Raw genomic sequence first — 26080 nt, forward strand, 5'->3', positions numbered from 1 at the left:
AAACTAAAATCTTGCATTTATGTAGCAACTTTGTGGGATTTGAACCTACAACATTCTGATTCATATGAGTGAATCTGATTTGTTGAGTCCTGGTCAAAACAGATTTGTTAAGCAAGGCTTAAGTGTACACGCATTGGGTATTGTGATTTTGTCTGATAGTTTATAAGGGCCATCTAGAAAGGAACATTAACTTCAATGGAAATGAAATGTAGCAGGATGTAAAACAGACTGCCAATCACTATTTCACATTTTGCACTATCGCACATAGTCAACAAAGTCAACATAATTTTGTAGGACTCTAAAGGTGTGTTCAAGCATCCACTGATTGAAGTAAAAACTAGATCTCCTCAGAAGTATAATTTTGTTGATGAAGCAATCAGTGTATAGATTGACATTTGTCATTTTTCTGACCTTAATTTTCATATTCATGCTTCTTAAAGTTTCATCCAAACTTTTGGTGGCTTCCTTCCTCTGCTCTGACCAAGGACCAAAATGATGACCTTCAACATCATTGCGCTCATAGTACACTGCGGCCATGTCTGCTTTCCCCTGCCTAACCAAAAAGCAAGACAGTTAATTAAAGGCAGTCCTTTCTTTAACACATATAAATCAACTTCTCCTTCATGACATTATGATATTTTTGGGACCACTGAAATATTTCAAATGGCTTAAATTTACCTTTTTTTGTACAGATGTGGATTTTGCTGTCACGTCCAACAATAATTTCCCATTGCTAATTGCCTTTGAACTGACTGGTGTTCTAGGCCATTTTAGAGGGCAGTTGAGAGGTAACAACATTCCTGAGTTTTTGGAGTCACATGTAGACCAGAACCAATAAGGATACCAGATTTCCCTCCCTAAAGAGTATTAGTGAACCAGATGAGTTCCTCTGATAATCAACAATGGTCATTTGACAAACTGCTAACTCCCCATTTCTATTGAATTCAAATGTCACCATCTGTAGGTGGTATTCTAATCCATGACCCAGAACATTAGCCTGGGATTAACTGACATTATCATTACACCACTGCCTCCTTCATTGGAAATACTTCACAATTTGTAGCTGTGCAACAATCATAGTAGTTTCACAATGCATCAAAAAATTCACAAACCTGGTGTGACCATATTCCTTTTCTGACATAACCAAGTGATGGTGTTCTATAAGGGATCTAGTACCATAGCATAGATTCCAGATACATCTTTCTCTGGAGTCACAGGAAATGACAATTTTTGATAGATACTGTTTCCTCTCATTACCATTTGGATTATCTGTCAGCCAGAACATATTCCAACAACATATGAATCATGTCATCAAGAATCTACCAGGACATCTCTATATCACAGTTTGGACAAAGTTCCATCAGGTTACGGCAGCAGCAATGAACCATGGTTTTGTTTTCAAGCATAAAATACATCAAATCAACATGAGCTAAATCAATTTCTTCAGTAGAATCTACTTGTCAACCAGAATTAGACCTAACCAAAATGCAAGATGTTTAGAATATTCCTACGCTGGTGGATTTTTTAAAACATTTTATCTGAATATGTTTCAGACATTGAGATCAGGACCTCCTCTTTAAGATTTCCTCCACAAATCACACCACACATATGGCAGGTAGTCACCAACATATTTTTAATCTCTTATCGCTTTTTAATCTCTTGTTTTATCATCAAACAATATTATGATCTCTCAAAGTCAGAAGTCACACGACACCAGGTTATAGTCCAACAGGTTTATTTGAAATCGGAAGTTTTCAGAGCATGCTCCTTCATTGGGTGAGATGGTTACTTCATCTGACAAAGGAGCAGTGCTCCAAAACCTTGTGATTTCAAATAAACCCATTGAAAGATAATCTGGTTTCGTATGACTTCTGATTTTGTCCAGCCCAGTACAACACCAGCACCTCTACATGATGATCTCTCAAAGGTGACCATGTTGAAAGTAGATACACCCCAAATGTCCATTGCAAGCCTGTTTGTTTCCAATGTCCTAGTCACAGCTCAGACTAACTGACCCAACAATGAAAGAGAGATTCTTGTTCCAGTTTTTGAAAAAACATACTTATTCAGTATGCATTTGACCTACATACATGCTGCTGGCTGGGGTTTAAACAATTGCAAACATTGTGCCCTTGTTCAAAGGAAGTTGCAAACATTGGCTTAGCAAATACAGAGTGGTCAGAGAAGCAGAAACTTTGAAAAACCGTTATTTGGGATAGAATTAAGTCCATAAGACCATAAGAAATGGAAAGAGGAGTAGAATAGACCATTTGGATCTTCAAGCCTGCCCTGCCATTCAACAGAATTGTGGCTGATCTGATATTTCCCCATATTCACTTTCCTGCCTTTACCCCTTAACACTTCATTCCCCGACTGAACAAGAATTTATCTATCTCGGCCTTAAATATATACAAGGACTTGCTCCCACAGCTCTCTGTGGCAAGGAGTTCCAAACACTCACAACCTCTGAGAGAAGTAACTCCTCCTCATCACAGTCTGAAATTAGCACCCCATCATTCTTAGACTGTCTTTTGGTCCTAGATGTTCCCATGAGGGGAAACGTCCTCAGCATTTATGATGTTAAGCCACCTAAGAATCCAATACGATTCAATTATATCACCTTTCAATCTTCAAAACTCAAGTGAATAGAGTCCCAATCTGTTTACCCTTTGTTCATAATACAATAACTCCATACCAGATCATTCTCGTGAGTCTTCTCTGAATATTTTTCCATAAATAAAAGGATCAAAACTGCTCACCGTACTCCAGATGTGGTCTCACTGTACCTTGTACAACTGCATTAAGACTTCCCTATTTTTATACTCCAACCCATTCGAAAGGAGGGCCAACCTTCCATTATTTTTCCTGATTATCTGCTGCACCTCTGTGCTAACTTTCTATGTTTCCCGTAAAGTATCTCCAAGTCCCTTTGTGATGTAGCTTTCTTCAGTTTTTCTCCATTTAAATAATGTTGTCTTCTTTTGTTCTCCCTTCCAAAATGAAGAATTTCACATTTTCCTCCACTTGCTAACTTTTTGCCCATTTAATTAACTTATCAACATTTCTCTGTAAATGCTTTATATTCCTCTCACAACCTCTCCTTCCACCTATTGTTGTACTGTCTGCAACTTTGCCTACTGTATATTCACTTCCTTCCTCTAAGTCATTAATTGTAAACAGTTGTGGTCTCACCACTGATCTCTGTGGAACCACACTGGTCATCGGTTGCCAACCTGAAAAATAACCCCTTACACCCACTCTCCATTTCCTGCCCATGAGCTAAATCTCTACCATGTCAATACACTATGTCCAACGCCGTGGGCTCTTATTTTATGAATTAACCTTTTGTGAGGTAAGTAAGAGTTTAGCTAATTTTTTCAGAGTCAGCAAGGATTTGTTAAGGAAAGCTGGGGAGAACTGTAAACTGTGAGGAGAACAGTGTAGAACTTCAAAAGGACATTGATACTTTGGTGGAATGGGAGAATAAGTGGCAAATGAAGTTCAGAAGTTCAGAACAGATAGTATAAAATACAGGTTACTATCCTAAAGTGCCTACAGGAGTAGACAGCCTTGGATGTATACAGGATGACCCCCATATCTGCAGAATCATTTCCCGCGGTTTCAGTTACCCGCGGTTTACCGCAGCCTGAACATATGATATGGAGCCTTCCAGAACCAGGGACCAGGGGGCTGCTGGGAAGCTAAATGTCCCATTTAAATAAATGGGTTCGCTCCTATCCGCGGTTTCAGGTTTCCGCGATAGGTCTTGGAACATATTCCCCTGCGGGTACTGGAGGGACTATGGAGGCCTAAGCAGGGTGACAAGTGAAAGAAAATTAAGGACAATAATCACAGGAAAGACAGTAAAATGCAAAAACAAAAGATAGGGTAATCAAGGGTGAGAAGTAAATAGAGTCATAGTTTAAAGAAAAGTTGGGATGATTAAAAATGGCAAAAAGGCAAGCTGAAAGGCTTTGTATCTTAATGCACTAAGTATTGTATAAGGTAGATGAACTGACAGGGCAAATCAAAGTAAATGGAATTGATCTCACAGCCATCACGGAGACAGTCATCCAAAATCTCTTTCTGGTTCTGTCATATTCCTGTTACTTTTCATAGGGATTGTACTATATTATTATCCTGTGCAATTTTAGAACTAATATAGTTAACAGCTTGTAACTATCAGTGAATTTAATTTCCAACAAGTGAGCTGAGCATTGACTCACTTGCATAGTTATTTTACAGCAACTCAGCAGGATTTCAATTTCACAAGAAATTAGTGTGAAATTTTTAAACATTGTGAATGAACTTGTGAATGAATCTCTCACATTCACCCCTCCATGTGAACCTCACAGGAAGCATTAATGTGGATGGACATAATCCATTGGAAATCTCACTGACCATGTCTCTCATCCTCCCTGTGTTACAGGTCAGATAGAATATAAAAACCTGATATTGGCAAAAGTGAAGAACCTAAATGCAGGTTTACATAGTGAGTGATTGTTTTCCATTGGGAAATCACACTATAGCAATGTATCCCAATAATAGTCTTCCTCCCCAGTCCACCCAGACGGTTGGCTGTTCCAACAGCACTAAAAGTAGCAGATGATGTGCTCAGGTTGCATCCATGAGATTTGACAATATGATGATTTACAGCAGAAATGTGACAAAGTTCCCGAGGAGGCAAAGTGCCATAGTTCTCATTGAAATGCTTTGTTCCGTTATACAACTGTGGTTCTCATTCTGATTCTTTTAAAAAATTTAATTTTATTCCTACTTGTAGCATCCGCAATGAGCTGAGCAGCATTATCTTTAATTTGCTCATTGGTATTGCTAGCTCAGCCAGCACTTATTGCCCAGAGGCCAGTTAAGATGAGGTAAGGGGCAGCAGATTTCCTTCCCTAAAGGAGGATAGTGAACCAGATGGGTTTTCATGTCAATGGTTACCTCGTCTCCATTAGGTCAGCACTTTTTTCTAGATTTTATTGAATTTAAATTTCACCACCTGAAATATGAGATTCAAACCCAAGACCCCAGAGCATTTTGCATTCTGAAATGCTAGCTAATGACATTACCACCACACCACTAGCCTTCCCATTTCCTTGTTCCCTGTGGTATAATTTATAATGAAGAAATTTCTTGTGACATTCTACAAAACAAAATTGAAACAGCAACCTTGCATGTAAACAAAGAAATAATATGCCCGCTGAGAAAAGAATCATACAAAATGTGTTACTAGCAGAGACATAATTGTTGGGTTTTGGAGTCTTACAATGGAATATACTTGGCTCAAACTGAAAGCTTTTCATATGTGTGAAGCAAGATCAAGGCCAAAACAATCTTTTTAAAAGCAATATTGGGGGCGGCATGGTGGCTCAGTGGTTAGCCCTGCTGCCTCACAGCACCAGGGACCCGGATTCAATTCCCGCCTCAGGCAACTGTCTGTGTGGAGTTTGCACATTCACCTTGTGTCTGCGTGGGTTTTCTCTGGGTGCTCCGGTTTCCTCCTACTGTCCAAGAATGTGCAGGTTAGGTGAATTGGCCATGCTAAGTTGCCTGTAGTGTTAGGTGGATTAGTCAGGGTAAATATAGGGGGGTGGGTTACTCTTTGGAGGGTCGGTGTGGACTTGTTGGGCCGAAGGGCCTGTTTCCACACTGTAGGTAATCTAATCTACCATCTGGATACTGCTGATGAGTAGACAATCAATTTCAGCTGAACTGTCATTTACAAATTTCATTCAGTGATCAGGTCAAAGCCATCAGCAAGCTATGGTGCACATTTTAGAAGGACTTTGCTTTCCACCAAAATAGGACATAGCATAAACTGATCAGTTTGACATGAAAAGCATCAAGCATTTGTCTCAGAAACAAGTGTTAGCAATTCAAATAGGATTTAGTGATATAAGACAATCTTTCTTTATGCATGTTCTTCAGATGACAAGGACACACACAATGTCAATTACCCATACAAGGGCAACGGCAACTCTAGCATTTTAATCAGTTGTCCATTCTTCACATTTGCAATTGGATAGTGACTCTGTTCTCACTTGACACTCATTTTTTTATTGAAGATTGTTGAAATTTGAATTATCTAGCAAAAGTGCAAAATGCTGTTATATTCTGCCATATTTGTCTTTAACCAACATTAATCTGAGACCTTTGGTGCCATAGAAAGTGTTACATTCAACTAAAAAGATGTGGAAAATCTATGAAAAATGATTAACTCAGGAATGAGTGGAACTGCTTCTTCTGGTTACTATGGTAGGTCAGAGGTTATGTAGTTTGAAGTGAAGAAACCTTTTGACAACCTCTCTACCATCAACAATGCCCAGTTCAGGAATACAATGAGATGTGATAGCTCAAAGAATACTGACACAACAAAACTCAAGAAATTCAACTCCATCCAGAAGAAAGTAAATTGGCAGCCTCTGCACCAGAAGAGTTCTTGAAACATCCACACACTCTCTCTCTCTCTTTCTCTCTCTCCACAGATGCTGCCTGACTGGCTGAATGTCACTAGCAACTTCTGTTTTTATTTCCAAATTCTAGCATCTGTAGTGCTTTGCCTTTCTGAAGTTGAAGCTAAATACCAAAGAAAATTGTGGTTTCTGAATTTAATATGAAAGGCAGTATGAATTCAGAAGGTTAAGTTCCAGTATGTAGATGTGAAATATAGCCCAATTTCCCTTCTTTCTTTGGAAAATAATCCCTATTTCTACAGCTGTTTTAGATTGTATTCAAACAAAATTCAATCTCAGTTTTTTCAGCTGAGTTACTCAAGTCCCGAAGAATGTTAAGTCCCAAACTGGGTCATCACACAACGCTAAATTAATCATCTGCACAACGTACAGATGTTTCCAAGATGTTATGTAATTTCCCTGATGGCTTCTTCTAATTACTATTTATATCTTATAGTTACAGTGACTGATTTGCACAGCTTTTTCATATATATGATAATAAAGATTTGATGCCATCTGTGATTTAATTGCTTTCATCGGGCAAGCACTTTGCAGGTTTGCAAATATGTCCAACTTGTTTTTATGTAACTCACAGTGTAAAGTGTAAGTGGTTTCAACTTCACAAGAAGATGACAATGTTTGTCCTCCTCCTCCTCCTCTCCCTTTTATCTTCAAATCTTATGTGTTCATTAAAGTCATTAGATCATCAGAAATTTGTTTCCTGCAACTTGCACAAATTCAATTTGAATCCCTACTCAGAAGCAATCTTACTGTTTGACATATTTACCTTTCAACTGGAATTTTGACTGTTCATCAATATACAGCAATGTGCACCCACATCCATGAACGAAATAAATAAACCAGAATCAATTTGGCTGCAGTAATGAAACAATATGGGTAGCATTATTTTATAGAAAACATTCTATATGTCTCTAAATAGTTGGAAAGACTTAAAGGAACAAATTAGATTGGAAATTATAGAATTGTCATTACCATTATGTTTCCAGCCCAATGAGGACCAAGGTATTTTGGATCTGGTCCTAGGTAATAAGATGGATCTAGTATCAATCAAAGAACATTTAGGCTAATGTGATCATAGTATAATAAGGTTTCGTTAGGTTGGCTATTGAAAGGTCAAATAGATTATTGGAGCGTAGGCCAATTTCAATGGGGTGGAAAGGGAACCTGTCCAGGTAAAATCTAACTGAAGATTAGCTTGCAAAACCATAATTGAGTCATGAATTGCCTTTAAAAAGTTTGCTGAAGTAAGTTGAGGAATTTACTGCTGATGGAGATATGCAATACATACGAAGCCAGAACTTCCTTTATAACACAAGAGAAAGAGATTAAGATGATAAAGGGAAAGGATATTTATGTAGGTTGCTTATACAAGTGATAGCTAACTTTTTTAACATCCATTCCTGACAGCCCATCCCATTAGATATGAGGAAAAGGTTGCCAGGTGATACCTTAACTATGTCAGTTTAAATAGGGTACCAAAATTGGTAAAAATAGCTGATCTCAGAACAATGCAAGGTATTCAATTAGGTATTAGACTGCAAAACTGGAAACCCATGATCAAGAGAATGAAATTGCTCACGCTGCAAGGCTTTCACCAAGTTCAAAATGAATTTACTGTCACAATCCTAGCTAATCTTGAATTATGCAGCAATTGTATTGTCGTTCTGCATTCGCTGAGGGAGTGTCCACATCAAGGTCACCAAGGAATTGTCAAAACCAATCAATTCCTTAAGAAAAAAGTATTATTTCCAGACACTACAGAGTGAAAAATTGATCTGTATTTATCATGTCAGGCAATCACAGTTGGAAATCTCTTCAAGATGTTTGTACTGCCTCCAGGATCATGGATTGAAGAGACTTGATTTTGCTGGTTTTCATGATGCTGAACACCTGCTTCTTGTCTTTGAATTGATTTCAGCAGGTTCCCAGTTTGTGAAATAGTGAGGGTAAAAACAATGACTGCAGATGCTGAAAACCAAATACTGGATTAGTGGTGCTGGAAGAGCACAGCAGTTCAGGCAGCATCCAACGAGCAGTGAAATCGATGTTTCGGGCAAAAGCCCTTCATCATGAAATAGTGATGTTGATTCTCATAAAAGCAGTCATCCCTGACCTTGATGAGTTTTAACCTTGTTTGTGTTTCCTCAAATGGTGACATGAGACAATGAATGGACAATCAATACCAATGCGGTCAGTGAATTTGCTAACTCAACAAAAACGTGCACCCATTAGCCAACAGCTTTGGAGAAGTCATAGAGTTATAGAGTCCTACAGGAAGGAGACACCCTTTCGACCTGAAGTGGTACATACCAACCAAAATATCCATCCATGCTAACCCCATTTTCCCATGTCCTTCTAAATCTTTCCTATCCATGTAATTGTCCAAATGCCTTTTAAATGTTGTTAATGTACCTGCCTCAACCACTTCCGCTGGCAGCTTATTTCATAGAGGGTTATAAAATCATGAGGTGCATGGATAGGATAAATAGACAAAGTCTTTTCCCTGGGATGGCGGAGTCAAGAACTAAAGGGCACAGGTTTAGGGCGAGAGGGGAAAGATATAAAAGAGATCTAAGGGGCAACTTTTTCATGCAGAGGGTGGCACGTGTATGGAATGAGCTGCAAGAGGAAGTGGTGGAGGCTGGTACAATTGCAACATTTAAAAGGCATCTGGATGGGTATATGAATAGGAAGGGTTTGGAGGGATATGGGTCAGGTGCTGGCAGGTGGGACTAGATTGGGTTGGGATATCTGGTCGGCATGGACAAGTTGGACTGAAGGGTCTGTTTCCATGCTGTACATCTCTATGACTCTATGACTCTATATGCGTGCAACCCTTTGTGTAAAAAAGTTGCCCTTTTATTGCTTCCCCTCTAACCTGAAACTGATACCCTCTAGTCCTTGATTCCCAATCCTGGGGAAAAGACTGAGTGCATTCACTCTATTCATATCTCTCATGATCTCATAAACTTCCAAAGAGACCCCCTCATTCTCCTATGTGCTAAAGAAAAATGTCCTAGCTTATCCAACCTCTCCCTATAACTCAGACTCTTGAGTCCTGGCAGCATCCTTTTTAAATTTCATCTGCACTCTTTCCAGTTTAATAACATCCTTCCTATAGCAAGGTGACCAAAACTAAAACTCCAACTGTGGCCTCAGCACTGTCCTGTACAACTGCAACATAACTTCCCAACTTCTGTACTCAATGCCCTGATTGATGAAGGCCAGTGTGCCAAAGCCTTCTTCACTGCCCTGTCTACCTGGGACTCCACTTTCAGAGTACCACACACCTGAACTCCAAGGTACCTCAGTTCCACTACACTCCTTAAGTCCCTACCATTCATCATGAAACTTCTACCTTGATTTGACTTTACAAAATGCAATACTTCACACCTATCTATATCAAAGTCCATTTGCCATTTCTTGGCCCACTTCCCCACTGTTCAAGATCCTGCTGCAATTTCTGAAACTTTCCTCACTGGCCACAATACCACCTATTTTAGCTTACTGGTCTATAGGTTTCTCTGTACAGCCATTCTTGAATAAGGGCACAACATTTGCTACCCTCCAGTCTTCTAGGACCTCACCTGTGGCTAACAATGATGCAAATATATCAGCCAGGGCCCCTGCAATTTCTTCTCTCGCCTCTTGTGGGGTTCTTGAATATATCTGGTCAGGACCAGGAGATTTTTCCACCTTCATACATTCTAATACATCCAACACCGCCTCGACTGCAATATGGACTATCCCAAAGATATCACCCCTACCTTCTCCAAGTTCCAAAGTTTTCATATCTTTCTTCATGGTAAACACAAAGGAGAAATATTCATTGAGGACTTCGGCCATCTCCTGCAATTCCACACATACATGTCCACTTTGGTCCTTTAGGGGCCATATTCACTCTTTAGTTATTCTTTTTCCTTTAATATACTAAAAGAACCTCTTCAGATTCACCCTAATCTTCTCAGTCAAGGATACCTTGTGCCCCCTTTTCACCCTCCTGATTTCCTTCTTCAGTAAACTCCTGCATCCCCTATATATCTCCAGGGATTCCCTTGATCCCAGCTATCTGTACCTGAGCCATGCCTCCTTTTATTTTCTGGTCAGAGTCTCAATATCTCTTATCATCTTGGGTTCCCTCATCCCGCCAACCTTGCACTTCATCCTCACTGCAACATATAAACCTTGAACTCTAGCTATCTCACTTTTAAAGGCCTCCCACTAACTGGAGGTCCCTTTTCCTGCAAACAAACCACTCTAATCAACCCCTGCAAGCTCCTGACAAATTCCATCAAAATTCACCTTGCCCCAGTTTAGAACTTGAACCTGTGTCCCTCTCTATAACTATTTTAAAATTAATAGGACTATGGTCACTAGTCCCAAAGTGCTCTCCCACTGTCACCTCAGTCACCTGTCTGACCCTATTTCCCAAGAGAAGATCAAGTTTTGCTCCTTCCTGAGTAGGGACTGCTCTATACTAGTTGAGGAAACTTTCCTGAACATACTCCACAAATTCTACCTCATCTAAGCCTTTAACATTTTGGCAGTTCCAGCCTATGTTAGGAAAATTAAAATCCCCTACTATGACAACCCTATTGCTCCTGCAACTCTCCCCAATTTCTCTGCACATTTGTTTCTCTAATTCCCATTCAGTATTTGGGGCTTATAGTACACCCTAATAATGTCACCATCTCTTGAGAAGTCAAAAGATTTAGGCATACACAGCAGGTCTTGGAAGCAAGAATTGTATCTCTCTCTCTCTCTCTCTCTCTTTCTCTCTCCACACAATTATAGGATAATCCCTCACTCAACTATTGGAAACCTCAATGACTGAACTTTCACAGCCATCTCGGGAGTAGAGAATTCCAAAGGTTCATCATCCTCTGAACAAAGAAATTCCACATCTCAGTCTGGAATGACCTACACCTTTATCTGGGATGATGTTTCTTGCCAGGGGAAGCATCCTGACAACATCCAGCCTGTCACATCGTGTAAGTTCCAGTGAGGAACATCACCTCTCAATCTTCTAAACTCTAGAGAAAGCAGTATCAGTTTTCTCAATCTCTCCTGATACGACTATCCTGCCATTCCAAAGATTAGTCTGGAGCACTCACTCTATGGCAAGCTTTTGGCTCCTTAGGCAGGGAGACCAACACTGTACAATGCACCAGGTTCAGTCACACCAAGGCTCAATACAATTACTCATCAACTGAGAAACACTTAGAGCACAGGATGCCATTCACCCATCATGTCCATACAATTAAACAAAGATACAACAATACGAATTCCATTTTCCCAGCTCTTGGCCCATAGCCCTGGAGGCTATGGCAATACAGATGAATCCCTAAAAACTGCTTAAATGAGTTAGATTAATTACAGCAAGTACTAGTTATTTGTGTACTCAAGTACTTGGCAGTGAAGCTGACAAACCATTTGCAATTCTAATTAATTGCTGCACCTTCAGTTTAGCTTTACTGACTCATTATTAAGGACATCCAGGAAAAAAACAGGATATTCAGAGTTACACTGCTAAAGTCAGGAAGGTAATGTTTTCAAATGTGATGTTCTTTTTGGAAAGAAAGTAACGATGGTACTTTGCTTTGCCAAAATGTATCTGACAAATCATCACAGTCCAGGTCATTCAGGTGGTGGCAGTGACCTAGTGGCATTGTCTCTGGAACTGCAGTCTAAATCTATTAATTGTGGAATGTTCTGAAGAACAGGGTTCAAACCACACCATGGCAGATGGTGGAATGAGAATTCAGCCATCTCAGCCTTCTCCAAAGGTCCCCAGCATCACAGATATTGATCTTCAGCTGATTTGATTCACTCCACATGATATGAAGAAACTATTGAAGGCATCGCATACTGAAAAGGCTATGGGCCCTGCCAACAGTCCAGCAATAGTACTGAAGACTTGTGTTCCAGAACTTGCAATGCTCCAAACTGTTCCAGTACAGCTTTAACACTAACACCTGGCCGACAATTTGGAAAATTGTCCAGGCATGTCCTGTGCACAAAAGGCAGGACAAATCCAACTTGGTCAATTACCACCCCATCAATCTACTCTCAATCGTCAGTAAAGTGATGGAAGGTGTCACCAACAATGCTATCAAGCAGCACCTGCTCAGCAATAACCTGCTCAATGATGCCCAGTTGGGGTTCTGCCAGGGTCATTCAGCTCCTGATCTCATTACAGCCTTGGTTCAAACATGTACAAGAGAGAGAAATTCCAGAGACGAGGGAAGAGTGGCTGCTCTTGAAGTCAAGCTTGCATTTGACTGAGTTTGGCATCAAGGAGCCCTAGCAAAATTGAACTCAATGGGATGAGAGGGAATGACGGCTATTGGAAGTCAGCCATCTCAGCTCCAGGACACCTCCAGGATGTAACCCTAACGCTGTTCCTCAGGATAGTGTCCAAGGTCCAAACTGCCTCATCAATGACCTTCCCTCCATCATAAGGTCAGAGGTGGGGATGTTCACCAATGATTGCACAATGTTCAGCACCATTCATGACTCCTTCAAATTCAGCAAAACCTGGTAATATCTAGGCTTGGGGTTTACATACAGCAAATACCATTCATGCCACACAACTGCCAGGCAAAGACCATCTCCGACAAGAAAGATTCTAACCACTGACTCTTGATATGCAATGTTATATGGGCGGCACGGTGGCACAGTGGTTAGCACTGCTGCCTCACAGCGCCAGAGACCCGGGTTCAATTCCTGCCTCAGACGACTCTCTGTGTGGAGTTTGCACATTCTCCCCGTGTCTGCGTGGGTTTCCTCCAGGTGCTCCGGTTTCCTCCCACAGTCCAAAGATGTGCAGGTCAGGTGAATTGACCATACTAAATTGCCCGTAGTGTTAGGTAAGGGGTAGATGTAGGGGTATGGGTGGGTTGCGCTTCGGCGGGGCGGTGTGGACTTGTTGGGCCGAAGGGCCTGTTTCCACACTGTAAGTAATCTAATCTAATCTAATCTATTGTCATTGCCAAATCCCACCATATGTATATTCTGGAGATTACCATTGGCCTGAAACTGAACTAGACTAACCACATAAATACTGTGGTTACAAGAACAGCTCAGAGGCTCAGAATCCTGGAACTAGTAAATTACCTCCTGACTCCCAAAGCCTGTCCAACATCCAGATGGATTATTCTTATAAGACAGCTGATGGGCTGAATGGTCACCTTCTCTGCTCTAACAATTCTATGATATATCATCTCAAAGCAAATAAATAATGGTCACCCAAAATGGTATTTCACAATGACCTATCTCAAAACATCAATATCATCTGTATTCTCCACAGTATGTAGACTTAGTACTCCAAACCTCAAGATTCAAAGTCAGGAGTGTGATAGAATACTCTCCATTTGCCTGCATGAATACAGCTCCAATGACATTCAAGAAGCTTGATAGTGTACAGGAGCCTGCTTGATTGTAACCACATCCATAAACATTCATCACCTCCAATACCAACACTGCCGAAGTTCATCAAGGATCCCTAGACTTCACCTTCTAAACCCACAATCTAGAAGGACAAAGACACCAGTTACAAAGGAATACTGCCACCTGCAACTTCCCCTCCAAGCCAGTCACCAACCTGACCCAGAAATATATCGCCGTTCCTTCACCAACATTGGGTCAAAATCCTGGGATTCCCTTCCTAAAGGCATTGTGGGTCTACTTATAGAACATGGACTACAACAGCTCAAGAATGCAATTCATCACCACATTCTCAATGGCAATGAGGAATAGGCAATAAACACTGGTCAGCCAGCAATGCCCATGAACCATGAATTAATAAATATATTTTTAAAGCTCTATAAACACTATTTGGAAACATTGATCGCTATCTCAGATGAAGGACTTGAGTTAAATGAGGCCTCACCTGATGTTCAATGATAGCTTACTCATGAGAGAAAACTTACACCAATCTTAAGTGACTTTGATCCAAGGTGCATCACTTTTATTGGCCAACAGATCTTTCATCTTACCACATGTGACATACATCATACATGAGAGCATTGTTAAATTAATACAAAAGTTTACATATATAATAGTGTTACTGGAGAAGTTGAATACTCAAATCATGCTTAAATTAATAGTTTACATAATTAGAACCAAATGATTAAATGATACACTTCTCATCTACTAAGAAGAGGAAGGATGTTGCGCAGTGAAAATTTGCATTGCACGCTTCTTTCCATTTAAAGCTAACGTACAAATATGCACCGTGAGACTCGAGATTGAAATAAATGAGACTCCAGGATATACCAGCAAGCACAGTCTGATTCGGAATGTTATTGCTAAGTTCTTACTATTTCTTCCCAAGAGCTTCAGAAAATTGGATTAAGGGAAATAAATTGCAGGGCCGCAGGGAAGAAGAGGAAAGTGAAATTAGATTGATTGCTCCTACAAGACTGAATGATCTCCTTCTGTGCTCTAACAATTCTATGGGACATGATTCAACAGCAAACAAATAGTAGACACCCAAAATAGCTTTTCGTTATGACCTACCACAAAACATCAATGGCATCTGAAACAGCAGTCGAAAAATTTTTGTCTGATGGATAGTAATAGTATTGCTGACAGTACGTAGGCCTGGTGCTCTGAATCTCAACTTCACAACCTGATTCAAACAAAAAAATAAATTGATGTAGTAGGCTCTTTTGTTTTAAACAGAGAGGCTCCAGTTCACTCATCATCCCCATATTCACTTACCTCCATTGGCTCTCATTCTGAAACACTCAAATTTTCAACATTACAGACCCAAAATTACATATAACATATGTGGTATTCCCTAGGAATGCTAACAGAAAGATCCTGCTATGGAATCTTTTAACAGGAGGTAGGTTATTGCACTGCAGCAATCACACAGTTCAGCTGACCAGGAACAATCTCCCACTCTCACGCTCATTGCCTGCCACGTATCAGAAGCCTTTACATGTTGCTTAATAACACTAGAGCCATACATCCTTGCACAAAATTACATGCGATTGTGACCAGGAAATCACACTATTTTAAAGATTGAAAAAAAGTAAATTACACTTGCCCAAGTTCCCAGTACTTTTTTTGTATCACTGTACAACAGTTTTGGCACGGGTGACATGGTGGCTCTGTGGTTAGTGCCAGGGTCCTAGCTTCGATTCTACCCTTGGTTGACTGTCTGTGTAGAGTCTGCATATTCTCCTTGTGTCTTGCAGGGTTTCCCCTGAGTGCTCCAGTTTCCTCCCACAGTCCAAAGAAGTGCAGGTTAGGCAGATTGACTATGCTAAATTGCCCAAAGTGTTCAGAGATGTCCAGGCTAGATGGATTAGCTATGGGAAATGCAGGGTTACAGGGATGGAGTGGGTCTGGGTAGGATGCTCTTCAGAGGATCGGAATGGACTTGATGGTCTGAATGGCCTGCATCCACACTGTAGGGATTCTATGATTCACAATAGCACTAACCAGCACTTCATCAAGTGTAGTCTAATACAAAATACAACGTCGAGCCACATCATATGACCAGAAGCTCGATAACAGAGGCATTAAAGGAGAAAAGCAAGTGAGAGGTGGAGAGTGTATGGAAAGGATTCTCGAGCTCAGGGTCCAAGGCACTTAAGGCATAGCTACTAAAGTGAATCAAACTAGGGATGGTCAAGAGCCAGAAGCAGAGGAGCATAAATACGTCAGAAGGTTGTGAAGTGTAAGAGGCGGACAGAAAATATGGATACATTGACTATCACTCTGATTCTATTTGCATTTTGTTGAGGAAACAAAGTTTGTTATCTTGAAAAATATTACACATAGTTTAAATGTTTCATGCAAGATACAAAAAGCAGGAGCAAAGAATGGGAACTGCGGAGCATGGAAGATTAAAGGAAGTCAGATTGAGTTGTCTACTTATACCCCAACTGTACTCATTCGTTGATGGTGCTGCTGCTGTCAATTGTTGAAACAATTCAATGTGAAGTAGTCACATCCTGGTAAGTATAAAGATGTGAATATAAATGTTCACACAATGCCAAATACTAACCTGGCCAGTAATACATATAAACTTGTCGCTTATTCTTCATCATGGTAACCCAGATTGGCTCTGATGCTTCCCACCACATTGGGAGCTGACTATCCTCATTCTCACCAATTAGAAATGACTTGTTTGATTTCTCATCCCACATATAATTTCCGATCATCTGGTGCACATTGCAATAGTGTCCTGTAAGAATGGAGAGATCAAAATAAACATGAGACTTGTCTTCACAATCATTTCATCAGTCTGCCAGTCATTCTGATGTTTTGTATTGCATAATAATTACTCATTATGGACAAGATTTATTGATTTTAAATTTGCATTTCTAACTATTTTAGCCTATACCTTTTATTTTCTCTGAAAGTAAAGCTAACCTTTAAGTTAGTCAATTCAATTGATGATGTATGAAAATATAAAGGACTCTGTCAAGTTAGTATGACCAATCATTGGCACTAAGCTTAACGTAATGCAGTCAAGTCATCTGATCCACTGTCTCTGAGGATTTGCACACTGAGAAAGATTATTCAGAAGAGTCTTTGCAAATTAAACATTTGTTAAACTCATGGACTTTAAGGTCCATTATACAACTTTACCACAGCCCTGACATATCTCTTAACTCAGCAGAGTTCAAAAATGAAATCTGTTGGAAAGCTGATAAAACATCAAACCAGGAATTACTAATTTCATCATTTAGTCCCAAGAGCCTTCTGCATTACTAACACTTTTATTTTCTTTCTAACACGTTTCTACTCATTTCCACTCAAATCCAGGATCAGTTAACATGTTGATCTTGACTAGAATTCATCGTGTTCATGTACAGTATTACAAAGAATATATCTGCAATTTTATTGAGCTATAGACATTTACAGCACAGAAGAATGCCATTCGGCCCATCGTTCAACACATATTTGACCACACTATCGACATTTACTAGTTCTTGGCCAACGTAAGTGAACATTTAATTACTGACCAAATGTTACAGGAGACTCTGAACTGACCTCATTTTCAAGCAGTGAGTTTGAGACCTCCATCATCTTCTCCTCAAATTCTACCTTAACCTTAAATCTATGCCCAAGATTATTGACCCCTCTACTAATGGAAAATGTGCATTCCTACCCTTCCTATCTATGACCTTCATAATCTTATACACTTGTACAAGTCTCTCTCTCTACCTTTGTGCTCCAAAGGAAGCAACCCCACTCTATCCATTTTTTTTTCATATCCCACACCTTACAGCCCGAGCAGCATCCTGGTAAGTCTCATCTGCACTCTGTCCAGGGCAATCACATCTTTCCTATAATGTAGTGACCACAGCTGCATTGTGTACTTCAGTTGTGGCCGATCAGCATTTTATTCAGTTCCAGCATCATCTCCTTGCTCTTGTAGCCTCTGTGTTTATTTAACCACCTTTGAAGTAACTCGACATAAGCTGGTATCCCGTCACCGAGTTGCCCTTTATTTACACATAGAAACTCCTTGACACTGACCCAGCTCCCTCAGAGCCAGCTCTCACAGTGAGCAGGGTGTTAGACACTGTTTATATCTGTCAGTCAGGGCTCCCAGATTGGACCACATTAACAGCCCCAAACAGGGAACTCATACTCTCAGAGGTCCACCTGACTGGCCTTATTACAATCATTACATCCGTCCCCCTCTGAATCCGAGGATATACCCCAGTTTCTTTTTTGCAACTCCTCCCAGGGTGCCAGGCCAGATTCCTCTAACTCTGCCTCTGGTACAGATGGTGTGTAATACACAGTAGCTCACCTCTTGCACCTGGAGTGCATTGGAAGAAATTCATTCCCTTCGTCAGGCAGTGTAAGCATCAAGGTGACATCTGCCTTGTCCAACTCAGATTCTGAGTTATCTTCTATGCTTGACAAGGGAGGGTTCTGGAACAGTCGGAAAGGCTATCAAGGATCTGGGCCTGTTTTTGCTGCCGTATCATTTGCAAGTTTGCAGCTTTCATCTGGTCCATGTGCTTGTTCAGGGCCATCACAACTACCCAAGTTTTATATGTCATTGGACCTAACCTCACATTACCCTTGCAGGGCCATTCCTGTGGCTCTTTCACCAAACTTTCTCCCTTGAAATAAACAATCTCTTTCGCTTAGCAGTCTTGTGTTCAGAATTACCATTGCTGATGTCATTTCACCTTCCACCCCACATCCCGGAAGATCAGATTTAACCTGGTTAACCCCAGGGGCAACTCTGCTGGAACTATCCTTGTCATTGCACAAAGGGTGGTCCTATAATTCAATAGGAACCAGAATAATTTGGTATCTAGTGAAGCTGTAGTCTTTTTTTTCAAGCCTGCCTTCAAAGTCTGGACTGCTTTTTCTGCCAGGCCATTGGATGATGGATGGTAAGGAGTTTCCTCATATGTCAAATCCCATTCAACTTTAGGGAATAGTCAAACTCACTGTTGGTAAATGATGGCCAGTTGGATATGACCAACACTTTCAGGACTCCATGTAGTGCAAAAGATGCAAGAAAGTTTTCTACCATCATTGCAGGTGTTTGACGAATGAGCTCTATGCATATCCAGCTACTTTGATTGGGCATGCACAATGACTAAGAACATTGAATCCAAGAAAGAACCTGCATAGTCAATGTGTAACTGAGTCCAGAGTTTACCTGGCCATTCCCACAAATGTGGGGGAACTGCTGGCAGTAACATTTGTCCTTGCTGGCAATCTGGACACTATCCAAACAAAGTGGCCAGCATCCAATCCTGGCCAGCAGACATCACTTCTCGTCAACATCTTCATTTTGGAAACCCCTGGATGACCCTGGTGCAGTTCATCTGGCGGTGACCATTGCTTAGGACAATAACTCTTATTCCCCATAATAGTATGCCATCCGCTACTGAGATCTGGTCTCTTCAGGTCCAAAAACGTTTCTATTCTGGTTGTGATGGCTGGTGGTTTCCCCAATCACTACTAGATATTTCAGTTTTGCCAGGTTTGGATCCTTCTGTATCCAAGGTCTGATATTGTCAGCTGTGGCTGGAAGTGTGCCCAGAAAATGTAAAACTATTATGGACTCTTCCAGCGGCAGTACCAGAGGGAGGTGACTCGATGCATCTGCATTTGTTACTTGGCCTCCCAGATGGTGTTCCAGCTTTTAATTATATGCACTTAGTATTAGAGCCCAGAACCGAATTCAGTCTGAAACTATGGGTGTCACTGCCTTGTCCTCTTTACGTGAACATAACAGAGGTTTGTGGTCAGTTATTATTATGAATGTATGTCCGTAAAGGTATTGGTGGAACTTCCTGACTCCAAATATGAACGCCAAACCTTCCTTCTCTATCTTGGCATATTTACACTCTGTATTAACCAAAGTCCAGAATGCATACACTATTGGGCGTTCCTCTCCATTGAGCTACCTATGAGCTAAACTGCTCCTATGATGTACGGAGAGGCATTGTATGTCAATACTAGATGTCACCTGGGGTCATAGTCTTTCAGCACCTTAGAGGAAAGATAGCTGTTTCTTCATTTCCCTTAAAGCTATGGCTTGACTATGAAACCATTTCCAAGGCTGAAGATTTCTGAAGAGTTGATGCAGATGTGCCAGGATAAAGACCAGGTTATGCATGAACCTTTCATAATAATTCACCAGCCGATAGGAAAAATATAAGCTCCGGCACAGACGTGGGAGCTGGAGCATCCTCACTTTATCTTCCAATGGGTGTAACCTGGTCTTGTCAAATCTGTAGCCCAATTCGGTCACTCTGTTATGCCCAGAGAATCCACTTTTCTTTTCTAAGGTGTATGCCTACCTGTGAGAAACATCTAAGGGCTATGTCTAAGTTCTCTAAGTGTTCCTTATTGAACTTTCTTGTTATTAATATGTCATCTAGATAAATGGCAACCTTGTAAAATGTTTTCCAATGGCTGCTGAAAAATTGCACAGGCTGACTATACCCCAAATGGCAGTCTCTTATATTAGTACATGGCATTTAATTGTAACATACTTCTGGGAATCCTCATCTAACCACGATTGCAAGTACACATGGCTGATGTCCAGCTTTGTGAAGGACAGCCCCCCTGAGAGCTTTGCATATAAATCTTCTATGGAAGGGGTTGGGTATTTATTCAGTTGCAAAAAGTTTGTTTAAAATCCCCACAGTGGATAACCAACCCATCGGCCTTCTAATTTCTGTCTCTACTTTAGCTCGTCAGGCAAATGGCACTGGGCGGGCCATGCAGAATCATGGAGTTGCTTCCTGCTCAAAATGCGAGGCGGCCTTGGTTTCGTTGATAGTCCCTAGGTCTCACTGAGAAACCTCTGAGTATTTAACATGACTCAAGCAGCCATTCCGAGTCAAAATATGTTGAGCCAATCTCGGTGAATCTTTCTGAAATAATGTTGCCCCATCAGGTTTGGATCTAACCCTTTTACTACAACCACTGATAACAGAATCAGCAGCTTCTCATAAGAGACAAGATGTTGTACCCTTAATCTGTAAAGATTCCCCGGTATTGGTTCTCAGTCTAGCTAAGGTCTTGCGCAAACCTAAGGGCTAGAGTCCAGATTTTTGTTAAAGACTGGTTCTGTGATCACTGAAACAGCCCATACTGGTATCGACTTCCATAAGAACCAGGTGACCATTTAACTAGATGTTTATTTTGATTGGTTCTGATTTGGATGTTGCTAAGCAATGTAACTGTTCCAAACCAAATGTAGGTGGGCTTTCCAGGGGGTGCACTCTTCTGGATGCCAGCCTATGAGTTCCCTTATTCAACTCAGGTTGAGCGAGACTCTTGTTGTCTCGAGTCCTCATACCGGCCATGGCTACAATGGCTTACCGACCTGGATCCAGAAGAAAATTTTAACTGTTTGGCCAAGACATGGCTTTGTTTTAGGGTTCGCTGTGGGCTGGCCTAGAGTTCCTCTGTTCAGGATATGTCATGAGTGATGCTAGGCAATTGCCTTCACTCAAGTGGTGTTTCGCAGGCTTAGTCAGATTAATGAGGTTCTCCATTTCCGTTGGAATCCCCTAAAACCCACGTGCTCCCCTTGCTGCATTTTCCAATGATAAAGTCAGCTGTAGTGCCTGTTTGAAATCCAGTTGGGCTTCAGCTGGTGGGCGCTTTTTCATGGTTACATCATGATCTTACTCTCGTTGCCATAGAAATAACTCCACTGAGGGTGGCATCCCTTTACCAAGTCACCCTTTATTTACAGTGGAGAGCCCTTAACACTGATCCAGCTGAAGTCCACATTGATGCCATGGAGTTGGAGTGTCCTGAGGCGGAAGATAAGGCATTCTTCCTCCAGGTGTCAGGTGGTAAGGGTGTGGCAATAGAAGATGCCCAGGACCTGCATGACCTCGGTGGAGTGGGAGGGGGAATTGAAGTGCTTGGCCACGGGGCAGTGGGGTTGGCTGGTGCAGGTGTCCTGGAGATGTTCTCTGAAGTGCTGTGTGAGTAGGCGTCCTGTCTCCCCAATGTACAGGAGACTTCATCGGGAGCAATGGAGACAGTAAATGATATGTGTGGAAGTGCAGGTGAAACTTTGATGGATGTGGAAGGCTCCTTTGGGGCCTTGGATGAAGGTGAGAGGGGGAGGTGTGGGCACAGGTTTTGCAATTCCTGTCGTGGCAGAGGAAGGTGCCGAGAGGGAAGGGTGGGTTGTTAGAGCATGTGGTAGTCACAGAGGAACAGTCTTTATGAAAAGCGGATGGGGTGGGGAGAGAAATATATCTCTGGTGGTAGGGTCCGTTTGTAGATGGTGGACATGGCAGAGAATGATATGATGTATTCAAAGATTGGTGGGGGGGGGTGGTCTGTCCTTATTGCAGTTGGAGGGGTGCGGTTCGAGGGCGGAGGTGTGGGACATGGATGAAATGCACTGGACAGCATCATCAATGATGTGGAAGGGGAAATTGCGGTCTTTAAAGAAGGAGGCCATCTGAAGTGTTTTGATTAGATTCCCCTACAGTGTGGAAAAAGGCCATTTGGCCCAACAAGTCCACACTGACCCTCCGATGAGCAACCCATACAGATCCATTTCCCTCTGACTAACACTATGGGCAAATTAGCATGGCCAATTCACCTAACCTGCACAACTTTGGACTGTGGGACGAAACCAGAGCACCCAGAGGAAACCCACGCAGACACAGGGGAGAATGTACAAACTCCACACAGTTGCCTGAGGCTGGAATTGAACCGGGGTCCCTGGCGCTGTGAGGCAGCAATGTTAACCACTGAGCCACCATGCTGCCCCAGGGCTTGGGGATCATCATCACCCAGACTGTGCACAACCTCATCACTTCAGAGGATCTTCCAACCACAACTTCCAACCCTATAGTTCAGGAACCCCGCACCACCTGATTCTACCTCCTACCCAAGATCCACAAGCCTGACTACCTCGGCCGACCTATCGTCTCAGCCTGCTCCTGCCCCACCAAATTCATTTCCACCTACTGTCCTATCCCTCCAGTCCAGAAACTCACCACATACGTTCGGGACGCCATCCATGCCCTCCACCTCCTCTAAGACTTCCGTTTCCCTGGCCCCAATGCCTCATCTTCACCATGGACACCCAGTCCCTATACACCTCCATCCACCATTTCCAGGGCCTTCAAACCCTCCGTTTCTTCCTCTCCCGATGCCCCAACACTCTTATTCGTCTGGCTGAATTGGTCCTCACCCTCAACAATTTCTCCTTCGAATCCGCCCACTTCCTCCAAACGAAAGGGGGAGCCATGGGCACCCACACGGGCCTCAGCTATGCCTGTCTCTTTGTCAACTACATAGAACAGTCCATCTTCCGTAGTTACATTGGCACCACACCCACCTCTTCCTCCGTTACACTGATGACTTCATTGGCACCACCTCATGCTCCCACGAGGAGGTTGAACAGTTCATCAACTTCACCAACACATTCCATCCTGACCTTAAATTCCCCTGAACTATCTCTGACACCTCTCTCCCATTCCTGGACCTCTCCATCTCCAGCAATGGTGACCGACTTAACACTGACATTTTCTACAAACCCACCGATTCCCACAGCTACCTGGATTACACCTCCTCACACCCTACCTCCTGCAAAAATGCTATCCCTTATTCCCAATTCCTCCACCTCCACCATATCTGCTCCCAGGGGGACCAGGTCCACCACAGAACACACAGTTGGCCTCCTTCTTTAAAGATTGCAATTTCCCCTCCAATGTGATTGATGATGTCCTCCAGCACATCTCACCCATGTCCCGCACCTCCGCCCTCGAATCCCACCCCTCCAATTGCAATAAGGATAGAACGCCCCGGTCCTCACCTTCCACCCCACCAACATCCGTATACGTCATTTCCACCGCCTACAAACGGACCCCAGCACCGGAGATATATTTCCCTCACCACCCCATTCACATTTCATAAAGACTGTTCCCTCTGCGACTATCTTGTCAAGTCCACATATCCTAACAACCCACCCTCCCCTCCCGGCACCTTCCCCTGCCTCCACAGGAATTGCAAAACCTGCGCCCACACCTCCCTCCTCAGCTCCTTCTAAGGCCCCAAAGGAGCCTTCCACTTCCATCAAAGTTTCACCTGCACTTCCACAAATATCATTTACTCCATCCATTTCTCCTGGGGTAGTCTTCTCTTGAGGAGATAGGACGCCGACTCGCAGAGTGCTTCAGAGAACATCTCCGGAACACCCACCCCAACTAACCCCACACCCCATGGCCGAACACTTCAACTCCCCCTTCCACTCCGCTGAGGACTCACAGGTCCTGGACCTCCTCCATCACCACTCCCTTACCATCCGACGCCTGGAGGAAGAATGCCTTATCTTCCCCCTCCCATTTATCTTTCCACCCCCGAGGCTCCCAGCCTGATTCCTGATGAAGGGCTTGTGCTCGAAATGTCAATTTTCCTGCCCCTCTGATGCTGCTTGACCTGTTGTGCTTTTCTAGCACCACACTCTCCAGCATCTGCAGACCTCAATTTCACCTGTCTCAAATACCAGTATACCTTTTGTGAGATAAGGGGACCAAAGTGTTCACAGTATTCGAGATGTGGTCTAACTAGTGCCTTGCAAATGTTTAGCAAGATTTCCCTATTTGTGTACACCATTCTCTTCAAAGTAAAAGCCAACAGTTTGTTTGCTTTCCCTATTACCTGTTGAACTCGGATGCCTTTTTTTTTGTGATTCATGCACTGTAATGTTCTGCAATCTTTAAATAATATTCAGCTCCTCCATTCTTCAAGTCAAATTGCATAACCTCACAATTTCACACATTATTTGTAAGCTTTCTGCATTTAAAATGATAGATCTCATTTTGATAATCCTGTAGTGCTAGCCCAGAAAGTAAGTTCTTGGGTAGAATAGGAGGCTGCATTCTGAGCTTTCTGCCCTTCAACATTTCTGACAGTGTCAGCCCATAACAAACAGGTTCAGTAATAGGAGACAAGAATCCCATCTTTGTGATTTTTTTCAGGTATCTGTTTCAGTGAGTGCGGCATCTTCCTAGGTCGAAGAAGACACACAGGTTTAGCATCTCTTCACAAAATGATGAAATTTGTGATCTTAGGTCATCCCAGTCTGGTAAATAACTGTAGAAAATAGTTTTGAAGTCACACTAGGATTTTTGCCAATGAACCTTTCCCATTTCCCTAATAGGATTGAGGTCAACACTTCTCTTTTACCTGATCCAGCATAACATGCAATGTTTCCAATATCGACTTTTTAAAGTGTTGCCTGTAATTTTCCTTTGATTATTAGTTTGATTTCACCTGGACTATTAATTAACTGGATTTCCATTGTCTGCAGGAAATGCAATAATAACCATGGTACTTTGTTTTATAAAACCATTACATTCCAGTTTTCAATGAAGTGTCGCTATCATGTTAAATACATATACTCCTGCATTCCAGAACACATGATTGGCATAATTCGTCTCTCCAAGGGAATATTCCATCTTCATTAATATCCTTATATACAAAGATTGTTCTTTGGGACCCGCAAGAGTAAGTTTTTCATTGGCTGATTTCCATGCAATGACCAATTTTCTTTAAAGTAAGCATTCTACAATGTTTGCAGGGCACTGATTATAACTGTGGAATTTATTGAGCCCATAGGACTGGCAGGGTTTAGGCATTGTACACATTCCCTCCCACTAAGCATTCTCTTATGTTTCTTTTGATCTGTATGGTCACTGGAGCATTGTTGAGCTAAGGTATCTCTTCACCTATCAGAAATGCTTTGGTCTGTTCACAAACTTTTGTCTCACCAACTGCATTGTTTTCTCCAAGATGAGATCTTCCTCAAATTGCAATAAGTCTGATAGGGTTCTTCAGCAATTTTTATTTCAGTATGATCTCATGTTAATTCTACTTTTAGGTCTCCACTCCCTCATCCTGCAACAGCCATTGAAAGTCATTAATAAATACATCTGAAGTTCCAGAAGAGAGTCTTCTTGGAACTGATATGTTAACTCTGTTTCTATTCACAGCCACTGCCAGACCTGCTGAGTTTCTCCAGCAATTTCTGCTTTTATTCTTTAGAAAGGTTTCACCTGGCTTCTGGGCCCTTTTACAGTGAAATTGCCCCTTTTCAGAATCTTATTGGTCCT

At 41.9% G+C, this 26080-nt stretch overlaps 1 protein-coding gene across 2 annotated transcripts in view; it reads right to left on the reverse strand.

Moving 5' to 3' along the window:
- enpp6 (ectonucleotide pyrophosphatase/phosphodiesterase 6) overlaps positions 1-26080 on the reverse strand; it is a 45920-nt gene that overhangs the window by 14987 nt on the left and 4853 nt on the right. For both annotated transcript variants that reach the window (XM_072594987.1, XM_072594978.1), the window contains exons 2-4: positions 16501-16680; positions 15000-15111; positions 412-553 (exon numbers count right to left, since the gene is read on the reverse strand). In XM_072594987.1, coding sequence (XP_072451088.1) covers positions 412-553; positions 15000-15111; positions 16501-16680 — 434 coding nt within the window. The remainder of the gene's footprint in view (positions 1-411; positions 554-14999; positions 15112-16500; positions 16681-26080) is intronic.

The sequence above is a fragment of the Chiloscyllium punctatum genome, chromosome 2, assembly GCF_047496795.1.
Source record: "Chiloscyllium punctatum isolate Juve2018m chromosome 2, sChiPun1.3, whole genome shotgun sequence".
Taxonomy (NCBI): domain Eukaryota; kingdom Metazoa; phylum Chordata; class Chondrichthyes; order Orectolobiformes; family Hemiscylliidae; genus Chiloscyllium; species Chiloscyllium punctatum.